The 20,287-nt window shown below is 31.1% G+C and overlaps 2 protein-coding genes across 7 annotated transcripts in view; both read right to left on the bottom strand.

Moving 5' to 3' along the window:
* Nucleotides 1-4,569, bottom strand: part of LOC145322024 (inositol 2-dehydrogenase-like) — a 29,715-nt gene extending 25,146 nt beyond the window's left edge. Inside the window, exon 1 of the mRNA XM_080163763.1 lies at nt 4,511-4,569. Within this exon, the coding sequence (XP_080019889.1) occupies nt 4,511-4,550 (40 nt within the window). The 5' untranslated portion in view covers nt 4,551-4,569. The remainder of the gene's footprint in view (nt 1-4,510) is intronic.
* A 5,721-nt stretch (nt 4,570-10,290) lies between these two features.
* amon (prohormone processing protease amontillado) overlaps nt 10,291-20,287 on the bottom strand; it is a 36,188-nt gene continuing 26,191 nt past the window's right edge. For 3 of the 6 annotated variants that reach the window (XM_080163775.1, XM_080163774.1, XM_080163773.1), the window contains exons 20-27: nt 19,734-19,834; nt 18,205-18,301; nt 17,733-17,838; nt 14,916-15,010; nt 14,026-14,124; nt 13,182-13,242; nt 12,177-12,251; nt 10,291-11,754 (exon numbers count right to left, since the gene is read on the bottom strand). In XM_080163775.1, coding sequence (XP_080019901.1) covers nt 11,710-11,754; nt 12,177-12,251; nt 13,182-13,242; nt 14,026-14,124; nt 14,916-15,010; nt 17,733-17,838; nt 18,205-18,301; nt 19,734-19,834 — 679 coding nt within the window. In that variant the 3' untranslated portion in view covers nt 10,291-11,709. Of the gene's footprint in view, nt 11,755-12,176; nt 12,252-12,340; nt 12,581-13,181; nt 13,243-14,025; nt 14,125-14,915; nt 15,011-17,732; nt 17,839-18,204; nt 18,302-19,733; nt 19,835-20,287 lie in introns of those variants that run through there. The other 3 variants (XM_080163772.1, XM_080163771.1, XM_080163770.1) reach the window with 1 other exon arrangement.

Here is a 20,287-nt window from a genome sequence, read left to right as displayed (position 1 = left end):
AAAAGAAAAAAACACCAACGGGGCTAATAAAACGGTTTTAATCTTACTATTTTTCATTTAAATATCCGCGGAGAGCTATTTATGATACGATGCGATAAGTTTTAATTATACCAAATTTGTAGGGAAAACTTAATGTATTCTGATTTTTTTTAACAGTGGATCTTTTTTTAAACTTACCAACTTTAACTATTTTCTGTCCATAAGCATAAGGTGATCTATCGATTTTATCTTATTTGTTACACAATGATAAGAGAAATATAGAGGCTGACAGAGAATAAATATATATTTATTTAGATTTAGGAATAATTAAAATTACTATTTAAAAGTTTATGTGTTTCTATGTAATATGAATATGTAGTTTATATTATATTAAAATATCCATAAATACAAAGCTGAATAATATATGTATGTTACTTAACAAAACAAACTTATATAATATTGAAATTTTCATATGATAGATATAATAGTACATAAAGATATACTACAGGGTGTTTCAATAGAAACGTCTTTTTTAAATTCGTAATTATGCATAGAAAATAAAACAATTATATAAAATGCTTTATATATTTGGAAAACCTATTCTGGGACATTTAAGTTTCAAATAATTGAAAATTATTTTTTCAATAACTTATGCCTCAAAAACCGGTTTTTCCAAAGACCTTATTTATGAAGATTTATGGATTTAAAGATTGTGAAAAAAATGTGCACATTTTGAAAATTCAAATTGCGCGGCTTGTATTAATAGTAGAAAAACGTTATGCATACCGTTAGAATCGTCATGAACTCTAGTTTTTGGATATATAAGAACCATTCATGTGCTATGTATTGTGGTTTTCCAAATATATAAAGCATTTTATATAATTGTTTTATTTTCTATGCATAATTAGGAATTTAAAAAAGACGTTTCTATTGAAACACCCTGTAATGATACCAAATAATATGTATATTGTTAAAAGCGAAGCTTTTCTATAATTAGGGTCGGTCCGTCCGTCCGTACGTCCGTACGTCCGTACGTCCGTAACGGATAGCTTTTTTCGTTAATTTAGACATGTTAGAATTGTCCTATCGATTTCAAATTTTGCATGGTGATTCCTTTAGTAGTTAGGTACGATTTAGAAAGCGTAGCAACTCTATAATCATTACCAAAATGTCCGTACGTCCATTTTTAACATATTGATTTTTTTACTTTTTTAAATAGCTTTTTTCGTTAATTAAGGCATGTTAGAATTGTCCTATCGATTTCAAATTTTGCATGGTGATTCCTGTAATAGTTAGGTACGAGTTAGAAAGCGTAGCAACTCTATAATCATTACCAGAATGTCCGTACGTCCATTTTAAACATGTTGATTTTTTTACATTTTTAACAACAAATTTGTATGTTACCTAATTATCCGATTGATCTGATTTTTGATAAACTGATTCCTGGGACAACAAAGTACAATTCTATAAGCGAAGCAACTCTATAATCAAGTCCTAAAAATGTAAGTATGTCCATAAACATTATCCTGTATCAAGCAGTTTTTCAACAAATTTACTTACAATTTTGCTTTGACTCTTATACATTCGCATTCTGATTATTCAGTTCTGACATTATAAAAGTGTTAATGTCCGTTTGTCCTACCGTTTCAGAGCTTCGCTTTTATGGATGTTGTCATCCTTGTTGAATTAAAAATACAAAAAAAAGTTACAAGCTTTTTAGAGATTTAATATTTGTAACGACCTTTGAAGAAAGAATGGTGATAGAGGGGGAAATGAATAAATCTAACTAGTAATATTGAAGAAATTTACTTTAGTGAATAATTATACAGTAACTTTTCAAATGCAAAGAAGGACTAACATAATAGAAACTTCCAAAGAAAGTTGGACTTGAAATAAATGTTTAAAAACTAAAATACTCAGTATAAATGCAAATTCCCAAGAACCAATAACTATTGCTGACCAATTTCTTGAGGATGTAAATTGTTGTGAGTATCTTGGAAGTAAAAAGGATGATGCAGGAGGCACTTTGACATATGTTAAAAGCGAAGCTTTTTTATAATTAGGGTCGGTCCGTCTGTACGTCCGTCCGTAACGGATAGCTTTTTTCGTTCATTTTGGCATGATATAATTGTCCTATCGATTTCAAATTTTGCATGGTGATTCCTTTAGTAGTTAGGTACGATTTAGAAAGCGTAGCAACTCTATAATCATTACCAAAATGTCCGTATGTCCATTTTAAACATGTTGATTTTTTTTTACTTTTTTAATAACAAATTTTTATGTGATCTTATCATCGGATTGATCTGAGGTTTGTTATACTGATTCCTGGGACAACAAAGTATAATGTAATAAGCAATGCAATTCTATAATAAAGTCTTGAAAATGTAAGTATGTCCATAAACATTATCCTAACATACAGGGTGGGGCAAATAAGACCGGACAAATTCTAACTTCTAAACAAATGAACATAAAATCATCAATTTTAAAGATTTTATTGAATTTTAAAAACTGGCAAGCAAAATAGGTATATGACTATTAGATTATTCGGATCTACTGCAGTTCACGGTAAAATATTGCTGGTAACAAATATTGCTAAAAAATTATGAATTTTAAAGGCTGCTAGCTGCCAAACGGCTGAACGTACAGATCATGCCTGCACAAAGTTTTAAGCGGCATAAAAAGGCCTACAAATAATCTGGAATAGCCATAAATCAATAATGCATAATTAACTTGCAGTGCAGAGAAATGCGCGAAAAAGACCTATTTTACGCGGTTTTTCTTCAGTGAAGCTTTCCCTGTGCATCATTGGATCTTGTCTATTCCAGATTATTTGTAGGCCTCCTTATGCCGCTTGAAATGGTGTACGGGTATGATCTGTACGTTCAGCCGTTTGGCAGCTAGCAGCCTTTAAAATTCATAAATTTTTAGCAATATTCGTTACCAGCAATATTTTACCGTGAACTGCAGTAGATCCGATTATTCAATAAAATCGCCGCCATACTTAATCACCGCCTCTACCCGCCTTCTCAACCGCCGGCAGGTTCAGGTCAAAATATACCTGTCCAAGCTGGCATAGTTCTCCTAGATAGTGGCAATGAGGGAGGTCTTTGTGGTATGGGCACGTCTATTGGTGCATGCTTTAAAGTAGCCCCAGGCCCAAAAGTCCATTGAATTAAGATCGGGCTGCTGTGAGGCCACATTTCCTTAGGAACGTGAGTAACCGCAGGATCCAAATTCGCCCAACTTTCAAGCTACCCTTATTTACGGACGCTCTTATTTGGACCACAGTTGAGCTAGAACGACGTTTTTTACCTTTTTAGAAATGGCATGTAGTTTCAGCTAGGGTTGTCAGCGCAACCCATAGTCTAAAGTGAGTTTTAAAGTTCAATGTGGGTCCCTGACATCAAGAACCGATAAATTTTCACGAATTTTCACAGTTTTGTGACGTTTTTTGCATCTAAAAATCTGCCCCGTTTCACTTTGCTGGAGTACTACGGCAAAGCCATTTCAGATAGAGAGCTCTAGTCTTAGTGTCTTACTTATGTATCTAACAGTATCCCTAGCAAGTTGCATAACTCTACCTCACCTACAGATGGGCTGAGGTCAGATTTAGTGGACCCTAGTCGAGAATCCAGATTAAACCACCGGCGCATTTGGAATATGCCTTGTTGAACATATACGCGGCCAGCTCGTTGTACACGTCCATCTTCGTCAAAAGATTTTTTTGTGCTAAAAGGTCATTACCTAAGCTTTTTATAGTGTGGTCAAACGTCCTGATTGGTCAAGTAGTTTTGGTGCTATGGCTGTTTAAAGTTTGTCCGGTCTTATTTGCCCCACCCTGTATGTCAATAAATGTCTTTTGGCCAAATAAGATCATAAATGCTGACACAATACAATCTTTCCCGATTTTGTATTAATTTTGCAGAACATGATTCCAGTTACGTCATATTTTTCAAAAGAGATGGGAAAATCCCCTTTTCTCCCATCTCTTTTTTTCTTCCCCCCTTTCCTTTTTCGGGAAAGAAAAATATGACGTAACTGGAATCATGTTCCGCAAAATTAATACAAAATCGGGAAAGATTGTATTGTGTCATAAATGCTGCGCTTTTAGAGCGCAGTGATATGTCACACATCAAATTGGCCATAAAACAGAGAAAATGGAGGTCGCTGGGGCACACTCTAAGGAAAGGATAATGGTATTTAAGCCTTGACTTGGAACCCCTCAAAGGAAAAGGAAAACCAGTTAGACTAAAAACAACATGGAGAAAGGAATTCCCAAATGAACTAGAGTATGAGAAAATCTCATCTTTTAGCGATGCCTCTAGATTCGCCAAAGAAGATTAAAAAAACATTGCCTATGCTCTGGAAATAAGAGATAAACGGCTATGGTAATTATAAATTTTTCTTTATGCAGTATGGTAAGGCACAATCATTTCAAACTTAAATCGAACATATATACCCTAATTATAGAAAAAAATTTGCATTAAAAAATACTAAGACTAATGATATAAATCTAAAAATAATATTTTACCTTCAAAAGGAGACTTTGCCTTGAACTTGAGAGTTGCCATTTTATCTAAATAATCGGTAATAAGTTTAAAATAGATAGAAAAATGTCTTAATGTTTGACCTACTTATGTGGATGTAGGTGTCAACTACTCTTCCTAAATCCTACCTAATTGAACTATCAGTTTTTTTTAAACGATATGATAATTCTAACATGCCCGATTTAACGATACAAGCTTTTGTTTTGGACCAACCCTAATTGTAGAAAAAGCCTCGCTGTCAACCAAAATAGATCTCCCCAATTAACAAAATAAAAAATTAGTAAAATTATTGTATTGCCTTTCTTTTGTTGAAATTAAAATTGAAATTAATTATGTAACCAGGATAAATAACAAATTAGTGTTTATTTGCTTTGCTAGATATCTAATCAATTATAAATAAAACTGATATACAAATATAATAACAACACTGGAAATATAATAAATAAATATTAACATATAGGAATAGAAATAGAAGAGTAGAAGAATATTCTGAACCCTTTTTTCGTCAAATCTAAGAGAGAACATTCCTAGCAGACAAAAGTATTGTTTACTTTCGACTCAAGCTGATGTGGATTCTTAAAAAATGATAGACTCGCTATTCGATAGTGAGGCAAAATTATTTTTGTGAAAAATCATCCAAAAGCACATTAAAAATCTACAAAAATTAAACAAAATCATATGTTAATAACCCTCTTAAGATTTTATTTCATTTTTGTAAATTTTTTTATTCGATTAGTACCTTTATTCATATAGGTGAATTTTACTGGATATTTCTACTTAGGCATTAAGGAAAGCAAATATAACTTTGGTTTTGTTGCCAAAGTGAACAAAAACTAGGGAAGGCAGCCACGCCTCAGTGGCAACGTCATATTATAACTTTGAAATTCGGCATGATGTCTAAACCTGTTCCTAAACAGACAATCAATCTTGTCGGAATTGTGTAAATTTGAGGCTTATGCGCTGCTGAGGCGCAACTGCCGAGCCCTGATGAAACAAAGCATAGTTTCTTATCTTTCGTTAGCTACAGTGTACAAATACCTAAACTTTTTAGCTGCATATTTTTCAATCCACTCTATATATCAAATTTAATTAGGGTCCGGTGGTCCGTACTAACGGACAGCCCTTATCGTCAATTCAGGCATGTTAGATTGTCATTGCAACGATAAGTGGAATTTTCTTTGCGAATTGAATATCCTAATATATAAAGTAGTAACCTTTTTTTGTCTGTAGCGAAGGATCTCGCTTACTGATGAACCGATATGGTCCTCCTTTACAGTGAAGCCACTTATAGGTCTCGGGGTGGTTTCAGGCTATTTCATTTTTAAGAATAGTCCGAGTAGGTATAGTTTTAGGCTATTTTGCTGCCTTTCCACATATCTTCGAATATTGAGCCCCTAGGCGCTAGGGGCGCAGCCACTAGAAGTATTATAAAACAAATTTATACTCTGGTTAAAGGGATTTGGAAGCATTTTCTAACTAATTTATCAAATTAACATTTAGGAGAATTTTTTAGTGCCTATAAAAAATGACGCCATACTGGCCTATCATTGGTTAATTAAACTGTAAACTGGCCTGCCATTATTAATTTATTATGTGTATTGGCCTGTCATTGGTCATTTGTATTGTTTTACGTCATTTTCATAGGCGCTATAAAGAGCTTCAATTATGGATTTTTTTTATAAAAATATTTTTTCAAGTAAACAAGAGCCATTTTTACTAAATCTTAGAGATATTAATAATAAGAAAATGTTAAGGTTTCAAAATCAGAGCAGTTAGAAAATGCTTCCTAATCCCTTTAAGATCTCGTGTAAATTAAAATCAATAAATGAAAAGACAAAAGACAAAAGATGAACGCATATGAGGAAATGAAGGAGATAACTGAGTGGATTGATCTTAGATACTAAAATAACTAAAATCTGCCTATCAAACAATTTAGAATACACCAGACAACAATCATAGAATAAGAGTGTTTAGAGTGGACATGTTTATATAGTTAAGCCCTTATAAAGATTAAAGAAAGAAAATCAAAGATCTTAAGGGATAAGACAATACCTGATATATATTAATGTAAATCCCCAATGATGATGCACAAAATTTTCAATTTTGTAAATTACAATTAGCTGTTGAAAAGTTAGGACACTCAACTTAATGAACCAATCAATCAAAATTCAATAAAAGTCTCCTAAGTTGTTGAGCCAACGAATAAGATAACGTTTTTATAAAACTTTTGGGGACCAGTGTAAGAAACAGCCCATGTCCCCACCCTCCATCCAAAAAATGCAGACTGATAGACATCATTGCTATGTTTTTCACAAAAATTTATATATAATTGTTTTTCAGTGAAGCTTTGTATATGTCTAAGTTTTCTATCCTCAAAATGTTATTTTTAGTACTCATTGAACTAACCTATTCTTAATTACTCTATGATCGTTAAATATGTGTTGGTATTTTCATAGTCCTAAATAATATTCTATCTGTTTTACTCTATGATAAATATAAAAGGGTATCTAAATATTCTAAACTACTATTCTATCCTAATTTCTCTATGATTGTTAAATATGTGTGGGTATTTATATATATAGTCTTAAATACTATTTTTTATTGATTTCTCTATGATTTTTAAATATGTGTGGGATTCAAATATTCTTAAATACTATTCTGTCTAAATTACTCTATGATTGTTAAATATGTGTGGGTATTAAAATAGTTCCTTATACTATTCTATCTTAATTATTAAAATAGCTCTTAATACTATCTATCCTGATTACTCTATGATTGTTAAATATGTGTGAGTATTAAAATATTTCCTTATACTATTCTATCTTAATTACTATAAGATTGTTAAATATGTGTGGGTATTTATACTCACAAATACTATTCTCTATACTCTATGATTGTTAATAAATTAATAAATATAAATAGTTGTATAGATATTTAAAACTACTATTCTATTTTAATTACTTAAAGGACGCCTGCAAGAAATACCACGCTTTAACTGCTGAAAGACTGCCACAAGTAGACCCAATACACAAAAGTTAAACCCTTCAGCTTCAATAACAAAAAAGTTCTAGGCATTTCAAAATAGCATTTTATGTACAATGAAATTTTTGAAAGATTTCCAATGCTCATAAAAGAAAAAACAATATTAAATTACGCCGCCTAGACACAAAATTATAACTTTATCTTTGTCAGAAACTTAGATTGCCGGTAACTGATTACATTTTTGCATTTACAATAAAAACACCACATTTCATGGTCAAAATCTATGAAAAAAATTTGATTTAAATTGCATTTTTAAACAAAAATCATAGCGGAAACAAAGGGGGAAACTAATACAATGATGGTTGCTAAGCTGATTCAGCTTTCTGATTGGCTACAGTACACTCGGTACAACACAAGTTAAACTTAATTTTTTTTAATGATTTTGACTATAAAAATGGGTATTTTTATTGTAAAAATATAATTAGTTACTGGAAACCTAAATTTATGACAAAAATAAGCTTATAATTTTGTTTCTAGGCTACGTAGTTTTATTTCAAAATTTGCAACATGAGCATTGCAATTCTTTCAAAATTTTCATTGTACATAAAATGTCATTTTAAAATGCCGAGAACTTTTTTGTTATTAAAGCTGAAGGCTTCAAATTTGGGGTATTTGGTCTACTTGTGGCAGTTTTTCAGCAGTCAAAGCGTGGTATTTCTTGCAGGCTTCCTTTAATGATTTTTAAATATGTGTGGGTATTTATATAGTTTCTAACAGTATTCTAACTTCATTACTCTATGATTGTTAGAAATGCTTGGGTATTGATTTTATATATTTCAAAATACTTTTCTATCCTAATTACTCTATGATTGTTAAATATGTGTGGGTATTTAAATAGTCCCAAAATATCTCTTCTTATTGTTGGAATGAATTCTAAACTTCTTATAGAGATTTGTACAATTAATTTGTTTACTTTAAACCTTTATGTAAAAATTATATAGATAATTTACAATCAAATGTTTCAACTTTTTTTGGCAATATTAAAAACTGTGTTGTAATTATTCTAGTTAAAACAATATAATCTCAATTACTTTACTGATTTAGCATACAATTATAAATGTAATTATACACATGGCTAGTAGTTAGTGAGAAAGGGTACATTTTACATGTAAATTGAATGTTAAAGTTTTATTAGAACATTTTGTCATTTGGGAGCTTTTACTAAATCTTTACTGGTAGTCCGCAAACCTTTTTATCAAAAATTTACCCTTAAGATATAAGACTTCATTGTTTAAACTCTTACCTAAAGATTTAACAAATGTGGTACATATTTTGTACATGAGATTTTGCGTCCATCAATTAGGCTAAGAATCCCACTCCCAAATTTTCTCAAACAGTACGGCGCCAAAAACATTGAGAAATTATCGATGTTTCTGTAAAACGAGAATAAAATTAATAAACATTTGTATGTTCATGGAAATATCTTTAGAGTCAAAAATAAGAACGAAAGTATCTAAATAATAAGAATCTTGGCATAACACCCATCTTAAAAATTAAAATTGGGTCCTGCCTTCCCTTTTTCACCCTCTAATGGATTAAAACTCTTGCTGAATTGCTGTGCACGCCATTGGTTACAGTATATAAACATAAGTGATAAATTTGTTTCATGTATAGACGAATTTCATAGAAAATTTTAATGTAGACGAACAGAACCAAATGAGTTCCCAATTTGAGAAAAGCTTTAGGTAGGTCCTGGAATGGTTTAAGGCTTTTTTTGTTTTTAGGTTTTAGATTGAAGATGGTTTTAGTTTTTTTATTCCTTCTCTATCCGTTTAAAACAGAGCTCCTTGAAACTAGTAGTAGCACAGTTGTTAGTTTTTCTATAATAATTTGATGTTCTGAGCGAGTTAGCTGTATTTCAATGTTTTTTAAGATCATAGTTATTTTTTGCATTGTATTATATACAGCTTTCTGCGGATATTGAAATAAAAGATTAAAATCAGTTTTGTAATACCCGAGGGGCTAAAACCGTCGCTAAAAACTACTATTAATCATATGATTTTATTTTGATATCAATGGAAAATTGTTTGCAATTTTTTAGTATGACTGAGCATCGGTTCTAATCCAGCGGATATTAATCGGTTTCGCAGCAATACTGTTTTATTTTATAATTTTGCCTATAATGTTTTATCTATTTTTTTTTCTCTCTGTTAGTTACATAAAGTACATTTTCCTGTTCATGGCTTTTAGGTTTTTTAAAAGCAACATCAAATTCATTTTAAAATGTCTATCAGTTGCCACACTTGCTGAATTTAAATTGAATTTGAGGTTCATCGAATCTTTAAGGGTTTCTATAGATAGGGTCTATACGTCCGTCTGTCCGCTTGTTAGCTGTTGTCGTTAATTTAGTCATGTTAAAATTGTCCTATCGATTTCAAGATTTGCAAGATTCCTTTAAAATTTATAAATCGCAGTAACTCTGTAATCGTAACCAAAAAGTCGACTCGAACAATGATTCCTAGGACTATAAGCTACAATAGTCTTGGCAAATCATCTCAGAAATCAAGTCCTAAAAATATAGGGATTTCCTTATTCTGCTTGTTAAGTTTTGATACTATACAAGTGTAAATGTTCGTTTGCCATTCGTTCTGAGTATAGAGCTTCGCTTTTAGGGATTTTGTCATTTTTTATTTGCTAAAATTCATTTTTAGGCAGACGTACTAACCGTTACAACATATTATAAATTAGCCTCGCTAATAACGAAGAAAAAAAAATACAAACAGAATTTTGTAATTTTTTATTTGAAATTGTCAAAATAAGTTTATTTTTGCTTGAAACTTAACCAAATTAATAAAACTAAGTTTGTCCAAAAGTTTTGCTTATAACAAAAGAGTAACTGCAGACACACAGGCTAGCAAATCTATCCTTACAAATAGAGAGATACATGGGAGAGAACGATTAACCTTCCATGCTAAAGATGTGACACGACAAAAGGCTGCAGATGGTAAGATTGCTCTAGCAGAATGGTTGGTTTTTTAATTAACAAAAAAGAATCCCCCTGCCCTGCTGTTTTTTATGATTTTTTTATAAAAAATATACATATCTATATACAGTCTTTCTTTACAGGGTGCACTCTGGCTCTTGCATATTAAGAGCCAGAGAGCAGTTCACAAGTCCATGGGCTCCAGGCTTTCAACTGAGCTGCGTGCGCTCTTGACAAAGCAGCTGCAGAACCGGTTTTGTGCCCGCACAAAGCAGTTGGGTATTTAGATGGCAGATCTGACGCTTTGGCGGTGGCGGCGGTTGAAAAAAAAATCCGCCAGTCCAAAATCAGCATCTGCCATCTAGTACGCAGTATGTGCGTGTTGTGTCATCCGACTTTTGTATAAAAAATCTGACAAATGTGAGTATAAAAAATAAATAATGATATGTATATAGTCTTAGATTATCAATATTTTATCATTTTTTATGATTTTTCTCTCAAATTATGGCAATCTTACTTTTAACAAAGACTGAGCCATGGAAAAAAATTATATAATAAAACACAACAATAAAACGGGTGTATAGAAAGCCCAGAGCCTAGGGACTAAACCTGTGTTGGTCTTACTGTATAATACATTACTGTAGTTACATATAATTATAGGTACACATTCAACATAGATTTTTTCATATCTGCACATCAAGTTCTTTTCTTCTTAGACAAATCATGAGGAGGCTATGAAGTGTCTAAGGCTGGGGCCAGGTCTCAATTTTAGGAGTTACCAACTTTTACCCCGTAGTTTTCATTTTAATCCCCCTTAAAAACCCCTTCTATAGAAAAATTTCTTTTTTTAAGTTTTGTGTTTTCCAAATGAAATGAATTCCTAAAAGTGAGACCTGGAAGTACATTTTAAAAAAGTTACCAATTTTCATGATAACATAAATAGCTGGAATATTTATAATATCATTTTAGCCAATAAAGGCTTTGCTTGTTTGTTATGATTTTACAATTTTGTTGTTGGTAATTGTTGCATTATATATACAGTTGGCATATACATTTGGCTTGTTCTTGATAAGTCTGCTGGTGTTGATGAAGTCTAGCTTCACACTCATGATGGTCCTTGGGTTGTTCTTCATTGTCCAAAGCCATGTTTTTCAAATTTGTGTTACCCCTCTCAATTAGCTTGAGTTATTATGGTTGATGGTTGATGTATGTGATGGTTTACATTTTCTTACGGTCCTCGTGTGCTTTTTTCAACACGGCCAACTGCAAAAATATAGGAATTATTTTAGATGTAAAATATACGTGGATATTATGACAGGGGAAAAATTGATGGCACTTTAGGTTGCTATTTCACTTGTCAATACGTTCATCCAGTAGGAGAAGAGGGGATGGGGAAAAGGGGGTAGATCGTTTTTTTATCTTAAAATTTTTATACACATAGATCATACTTTTAAAGATTTATAAGAAAAAATATATTTACAGAAATAAAAATTTTAGTATACAAAAACAGAGTAGTAAATATAAAAAAATATATAGCAGACAAAAACAAATTTTAAAGTGTGTACTTTGAAATCTTAAAATTATGAATTGGTCATCTTTTTCTTATGCTTTGAATGCATGATTTAGAAATACTTCTATTGCTCACAAAAGGCATCCTAAAACTTGATTTTAATATTGTTATTTACCTTAGAATGAGGATCCGTAACAGGTAAATTTGTGTAGGGGGCGTCCCTTGTTCCGTGAAGTAACAGGGACCATTCCTGACAAATAAAAATATGATAATAAGTTAATAAAATTTGTGTAGGGAGCGTCCCTTGTTCCGTGAAGTAACAGGGACCATTTCTGACAAATGAAAATATGATAATTAGTTAATTAAATTTGCGTAGGGAGCGTCCCTTGTTCCGTGAAGTAACAAGGACCATTCCTGACAAATAAGAATAAGATAATAAGTTAAATAAAATTTGTGTAGGGAGCGTCCCTTGTTCCGTGAAATAACAGGGACCATTCCTGACAAATAAGAATAAGATAATAAGTTAATTAAATTTGTGTAGGGAGCGTCCCTTGTTCCGTGAAGTAACAGGGACCATTCCTGACAAATAGAAATATGATAATAAGTTAATTAAATTTGTGTAGGGAGCGTCCCTTGTTCCGTGAAGTAACAGGAACCATTCTTGACAAATTTGAAACAAAAATCCCAATCAATCTATAATTGTCAATAAAATATATTTTATAGACAATTTTTTCACAATTGGAATAGGTTTAAAGACAATTTGTAGCCTAGGTGTTTCCCTTTGACATAGTCAACAAACAGACGAACGATCGTTGTTTAAAAGTGCTTTGCCTTGAAACCTTGAAGATGATTAAAGCCCCTCCACAGATTATGACATCATACGATAAAAAAAAAACAGTGAGCATAAATTTTACCATTGGTCAATTACAGTATATACTGGCCTCTCATTGGCTATTCTATCGTATAACGTCATAATCTGTGGAGGGACTTTAATCATCTTCGCAAATCTTTATCATTATTGTATTTGTTAGTAGTGAGGCTGCTTTATAATTCACTTTGTCTGTCCGACCGTAACGCTATGGGTGAAATGACATTTAAAGCAGCTTTTCGCCCGTTCTTTTTTTATTTTACAAATATAAATCTTTATTGAGTAGAATAACCCAAAACTGTGAAAACCTACCTTGATGAAACCTTCTTGTTTCTCTCCTTTCACAAACTCGGCCTCCAGGGTCCATTTTCCCCTGAAATTTGAATAATTTAGCATTTTTCAACAATTTATAATCAGTATGAAATGAGTCAGATAAAGGTGTTTTTGTTATAAATTTCACAAGTTATAAGATACTTTAGTATAATATCATACTCTATAAATTGATCTTACGAAAGGGAAATATGTAGGCAAAATTACTCTTTAAAAAAAAATAATTTGAATAATGAACAGTTTCATAACTATAAAAATAATCATATCTTAACACTGTGTATAAAAGAGAAAATAAACTTTTCCCAACTTCAAAGAAAATTTTTAACTTTTTAATTTTACAGAAATTGTACTTTAATTAGTTTTGGAATGTTAAAGAAAAAATTCTTTAGAAATTCTGTATTCCTTTAATAAAAAAAATTGAAGTAAGATATTTTCAGGGATCTTAAAGGATCAGACAATGAACGGTAAATTATGCACACACCTAACAATAATTTAAGAACTACCCTTCTGTAGATTAGAATCAGGAAAGCTGGTATGTAGTACAACATTGTTTAGTCCCCAAAGTTACTGAGCCAAAGAGAGATTGTGTTTATGAAACTCAGGGGGTCAGTTTAATTTACAGCCCAATGTCCCTTCCTTCCCTCCAAGGTTATTTTTTTAAAAATATTTCTATATGGATTATAAAGATTTCCGCAGAAATGCTAATGAAAAAAAAAATATGCTTAAATACATTTTTATAGTTCTGAATCTATCTACTAACAATACGATTGTGATAAAATCTCAGGCTTTTTATTTACGTATCTGCGGACTAAAGTGGAGCCATTACCTGGGGTTTTCAGCCCATGTGTGAGTAGTCATGAAGGGCCATTTTGTGAATCCATCCTGGCTGTCGTCATCATTGATTCTCTCCGATAGAATCATTGATCTAAATTAAAACATCTATGTTAAACTTGAGACTATACAGTATACAGCATAAGCCTAGAGCCGATGCCTCTATCAGAACCGTTTTACATAGTATATAAAGGTTTCTTGTAGTAATTCTTATTGTAGGATATGATATAAATTCAGATTCAGCTTTGAATTTGGGATTTTGCCGCTAAAATGGACCAATCCTGTGCCCCCTTAAAAGGACAATAAATATTACAAGACGCGCGATTGGTTAATTTTAGCGACAAATTAAGAAATTTAAAATTGTGTCACCTATCTGAGCTAGGCTACGATAATTTATATTATGTCTTCGATTTTAAAATTATTGACCATTGTTTTTTTTTCACCACATCAAAACCCGCATGTGAGATCGAAGTTTTTATACCTTTTTTTATAAATAAGAAACACACGCACACATTGTTACTTGATGAAAAAATATCTCAACAGAGAATAAAAAGACGGATTTTTGTCAAAGATAAATGATGCAATTTATCTCATCTTGTATAATGATCAGATTTTTCCGAACAATTTGTCTTATTTAATCGATTATCTTTTTAATATACATAGTTTATATAATTAAATTTGACTTGAATTTTAGTCGTCAATAAAGGTTGCTAATATAGTCCTCAGATATTGGTTAAGGTTAATACGTTCCTCCGTGGTTAGGCGAGTGGATGCAATAAGGGGGGAGCGTATCGTTATACTAGCCAGCTATGAGAAACATTTTAACAGAATTTACGAGAATTTCCTACAATATCAAATTATTCTATATCCATTATTTGAGCTTACCTAGTTCCCATAGGTGACCTGAGAAAGAGCTGAACAGCCCCACGGCGGGTGGCGTTCAGGGTGATGACTGCCTGCACGTGCTCCAGATAGTTTACCTGAAATTTTTTCATAATATAATCAAACAACATTTACTTATTTTATACATTAACAAAATAAAATGATAGTAAGATGTTTTTAGTTTTAGGCTACTAATGCAATATTAAAGTCTTTATTTTTAGGCTATTTTCTATTCCATCCCATCCCATGCATTACAGAGCCCTTATAGGCTAGGAGCAAGCAAATAATGGAAGTTTTTTTTTATCGAAAAAAAATCTATCAAAAAACTGTATATCTTGTATAAACAATTATAAAGCTGAATGAATTAAATATATTGGTATATAGATATAATATAATTAGTTTCTGTATTTGTATATAATCAAATCTGAGCTGTAATTTGATTATGTGAAGTAAATGTATAGGGACTATATTATAGGAATAAATTACTTTTTTTTAGGTATAACTATATAATTATTCATCAAAACTTATGAATGATAAAAACCTAAAAAAACTTTACATGTAGCCAAAAATAACTTGCTTTTAGCTTTATTAAAAAAGAACTTTATTATAATTTAATTTTTCTATAAACCAAGAATTTCCAATGTTCAAGACAATTTCAAAATGTTTGGACAATTCTAACCGCAACCGTAAGCCATAATTTTCTTCCTTTTGTAACAAAAAAGCAGTCGAAGCAGAGCCGCCTTAAATAAATAGGAACGGCTGCCAAGCCTTACTTCAATCTAAACTTATTTGTAGCAGAAATTACTATTTTGAAATTTTATATACATGTTATTCATTTATTCATCTATTCGTGTGAGATACAATAATATTTTCATTTCTAGAATTGTTATTCAAAATCTGATTTTATTTGGAAATATAGATCTGTTATTGAAATTTTAAGGTAATTAATATGTTAGATTTGTTATTATTTTAGAAGTTAGTATACTCTACATTTCTAAATGCCAGTCAGTCTAGAGAAAGAGGTTAGACTGGAGATATAGAACTGTTATAGCACTTTAAGGTGATTAAGTCTCAGTTTTTAAAATATATATTTGGCTTGTAATAAGATTTTAGTTTGATAATGAGGCCTTGGGTTGAGAGGATTAATAACAATAAAACAAAATGATATTTAGGTATTATAAGAAAAGAGGCACTTCAAAATGGTCATATATCTGTAAGCCTTTCAAAAAATATAAGAAAGGTGATTTTCTCAGAGGCTAATTAAGATAGAGGTTTGATATAATCGTGCAACGCTTATTAGCGTTAAAATTTCACTTCAACTGCCGGAAACCGGTATAGCTTGGACCTCAGTGGCGTTATGGGGTGTAGAGAGGTGTAATCCTAAAAGTACCTGAGGTAGTTTAGAACAGTATTTTTTTACAATCCAGTGCACTTTAAGATCAGTAATAAAGGAAAATTGCATTTTACAAGGAAATTAATCTTTTAAAGTGTAAATTATCTTTAGTTAGGTTGTTGTTTTGATATGGATAATGTTTACCACATCTGTACCTTGTGTTTTTGTTTACAACAATCTAGAGGGGTGCATAGGAAAGTTAAGAGAAAGAAAAACATGTTTACGAATATTTCGATGTTTACATCCTTTATGTATTTATGTACATAAATAGTTATATTTATTTTTTATTCACTTTTCTCTCACTCTTTACATAGATATCAGAAAGGGTAGGAATAAAAAATATTTGATTCTTACTTTTCATAGCGTAGTCACACATTAAGTATTGCATGTCCGTCCATCTATCCGCGATCGCACATTAGGGATATGAAAAGGGGTTACTCATATAATATGTATTTCAATATTTCATTTACTAAATACACCTTAAATGAAGCTTTTTATAGTGCCTATAAAAAATTACGTCCAAGTGGCCTGCCTACCTTTGGTTAATTAAAATGTATACTGGCCTACCATTGGCAATTTAGTCTGTGTATTGGCCTATCATTGGTCATTTGTATTTTATGACATATTTTTCTTATTGGAACTATAAAGAGCTACTTCACATTAAGTTGATTATTTTGGTGCTCCTCAAAGTATGTGTCGAGTACTGAAAACCTCATTAACTCTGCGGGGCTACTCCTTTCCATTATAACCTTACCTAACCTGCCCTAAAGTAAAATACTAACATCCCGGGGAGGGGGTCAGAACTAAACTTCAATTTACCCAATTTACCCAATTAAAGAAAAAAAGCCAAATCCATTTTTCCCCTGAAGTAAAAATCTAACAAAAGTACAGATTATATACAGTAAAGTATGTAAAAATATTTACACAGTTTTAAATTTAAATTAAACTTGCATGGTAACTAAATCTTGGTCAGAAACAGCTCTGGAAGAAAGAATTAGAGATAGAGAGAGAGAGAGAGAGAGAGAGAGAAAGACAGTTGCAAAATTTAGATTAGTTCTTAAAATTCTTCAGTACATTAGGCTATCAAAGCTTAACGTACCTTTAAAAACAATTAGAAAGATACAAAATAGGCCAGAACATTTATCAAATGTTTAATTTCTATTTTTGTTTTATTATAAAGAAAGCGAAATACAACATTGCTAACCTCAGTACCAATACAACCGTATACTATGATTTTTCTAAAGTATTTTATTAAGGGCAGGAAAATCTCAAAAAGCGCTACTTTTTCTCGGCGGATTAACTAAATACCCGTCTCTGTATTAGCTTTAACAAATGTTTATCATAACCAATTTTTGAAAATAGTTTATTCAAAGGAAAGACAATCTCAAAAAGCGCTATTTTTTTCAGCGCACAAAAAAATTGCTGACCTCAGTATCAGTTCCGGCACAACTGTCAGTTTCGATGGTGAGGAACAGAGACTTGTTGTGGGGAATTCTGCGCTGTTCTAATGTTGCTCCCGCATCGCAATGGTATCTAAAGAAAATTAAAATTGTATTTGAAAAAAGCACATAAATTTTTAATTTTATATTTTAGGTATTTCCTTAACATATTCCATAGAATTTTTAAAAAAGTAATATGAAAGTATTGTAAGATAATAAAGCAATCAACTTTTGGATTGCATAATACTTTACTTAGAGTCTCAAAAAAGATGCATAAAAATGTATTGCACCTGTTTATATACCAAGGCTCCCCTTGTAACTTTAACAGTTTATAGTAGTAGATGTGTTGTTTTAATGTCTTAAGTTATAGTGCAATTTGTTCTTAGACTAAAACACAAAAAAATGTTTCTGACAGTTAAACATTATACACTAAAGACGACATTTTTTTTAAAGATGCTACCTTGCAGGAACAGTCTGCCATTGTTTAGCCAGAGCCACCATAGCTCCAGCATCCAGTACTCCAAATCCAAACAGATGGTTAAACTCCAGGCCCACTCCTGAAAATTTAAATCAATTGGATATCTAATTTAACAAAAACAAATATTTTCATGAAAATAAAAACAGCTTATAGTGCCTAATCAAATATTACATTTTACCATATTGGTTAATTACAATGTATACTGCCTATCATTTTTAATTTGATGTATGACATCATTTTTTTTTGGGGCACTATAAGCTGCTTTTAAACATACATGTTAAAAGTAATGAGTTCACAAAGATTTTGATTATTTTACATAAGACCAAGATGAAGAAAGCCTAAGCTACATTTTAATGAAATCAGCTTCCTAGAGAAACAAATTGTGGTTTTGTTTGATATTATTTACTTTTTATTTTATATTGTAGATTATTCTAGTAAAAACTTGATTAATTTGTTCCTCAATAAAGGAAAATATATGCAGTAATTTCTTACTGCTTTATTAGCATAGTTTGTCAAAGTTGACATAAAATTAGTTAATAAAAGCAGATACTTTGCACAAAAGTTAGTTTTAAAGGTACAAACAATTTAGCTAAAAGTATGTACATATTGAATAAAATCTATTATTTTAGAAGTGAAGCAGTTGTAAACTCCTTCATTATATAATGAAATATATTTATACTTTGAGAAAAGCTATAATCAGTCAAGGCTCAGTAGCCACCTTTCAGACTCCTATAAACCGCAAAATTCTTAACTATAACATTCCAAAAAAAATTTAATTGGTAGGTTTTGTGCGGCTGTCAGGACACTTAGGCATAGCCTTGTAGGTATTTTTCTACTGATCACTAGTCCAAGTCTTGAATTTTACCAAATCTAACCATATTTCAAAAGAGCATATATGGAAAATTCCGTTTATTCATATTGAAGGAAGCTGATTATATCCTGCGTAACATTCAGAAAAAAAGATTGTGTCATATTTTAAATAACATATATGTAAGGTAATAAAGTATATAATTTGGAATATCATATAGTATTATATGGATGTGTGGGTGTGTGTGTGTGTTATGGTTCAGTTGAATAATATGTCGTGTGAAGGTATGACGTCATTGTTCTCTCTTAATCCTAATTCCCACTCTCTGCATCATAATATGTTTTGTCAAGATCATATTCTATCATCAACATTGAGAAAAATGAATACTTTTCTGTGCATAATCTTTTCACAATTTTTGTCCTTTATGGAGATTAATGAATTTATATAATTTAGAATAAGCTATGAATTTTTTTGTGTAAAAAATGAAAAATAAGGGACAAAAATAGTGAAAAATAGATAAATATTTAACATTTCTTAATAATTAGGATAAATTTTGCCTGCATTGTATAGTTAAGCTAGAAGAAAAGGACTAAATTACCATATGACTGACATATGTGGTTTTAATAAGTGCTACCAAAAGTATATGTTAAGATTCAATAATCAGACAAAATAGGATAAGATTATGATTTAAGAAGAAACTCACCATTCATGGTCCAGTAGAATCTGTTCTTGGAATCAAAAAGAGAGTTTCTCTTTGAAGTAAGAACAGTCAGATGCTGCATGTCCCTCCAGGTCAGGTTTTCACTATACAAAAAAAAATAAAAATGCTTAACTGGAATATTTATTTATCGCATGATATTAAAGACAGCTTTCCGCGTATGTTAGGAGGAAAAATTATAAGATTTAGAACAGTTTTGATGAGGGGTTGAAGGCTCGGACTTACAAAACTGGTTTTCATTTTATGATTTTAATTTTAATCTTTGTGGAAAATTGTCTGTTAATGATGCTATACATGATTTTTTAGTATGGCTGAGAACCAGTTTTAATCCAGTGGATATTGATCGCCTCCTAAGCCATACTATTGTTTCAGAAACCTTTGAAATTGAATTAAAAATGAATGACTAAAATCTTTTATTTAAAAATATATAAAAAACAACGAAATATTTTATGTAATGCAATGATTTCATAATGCAAATACAAAACAAAATAAGTTTCAAATATACAAATGTATCTTTATTTGTATTTTAAAATAAAAAA

Source organism: Acartia tonsa, chromosome 6, assembly GCF_053477335.1.
Source record: "Acartia tonsa isolate MP-2025a chromosome 6, ASM5347733v1, whole genome shotgun sequence".
In the NCBI taxonomy this organism is placed as follows: domain Eukaryota; kingdom Metazoa; phylum Arthropoda; class Copepoda; order Calanoida; family Acartiidae; genus Acartia; species Acartia tonsa.
The sequence above is the reverse complement of the archived record's forward strand: the minus strand, read 5'-3'. Positions and strand labels throughout refer to the sequence as shown.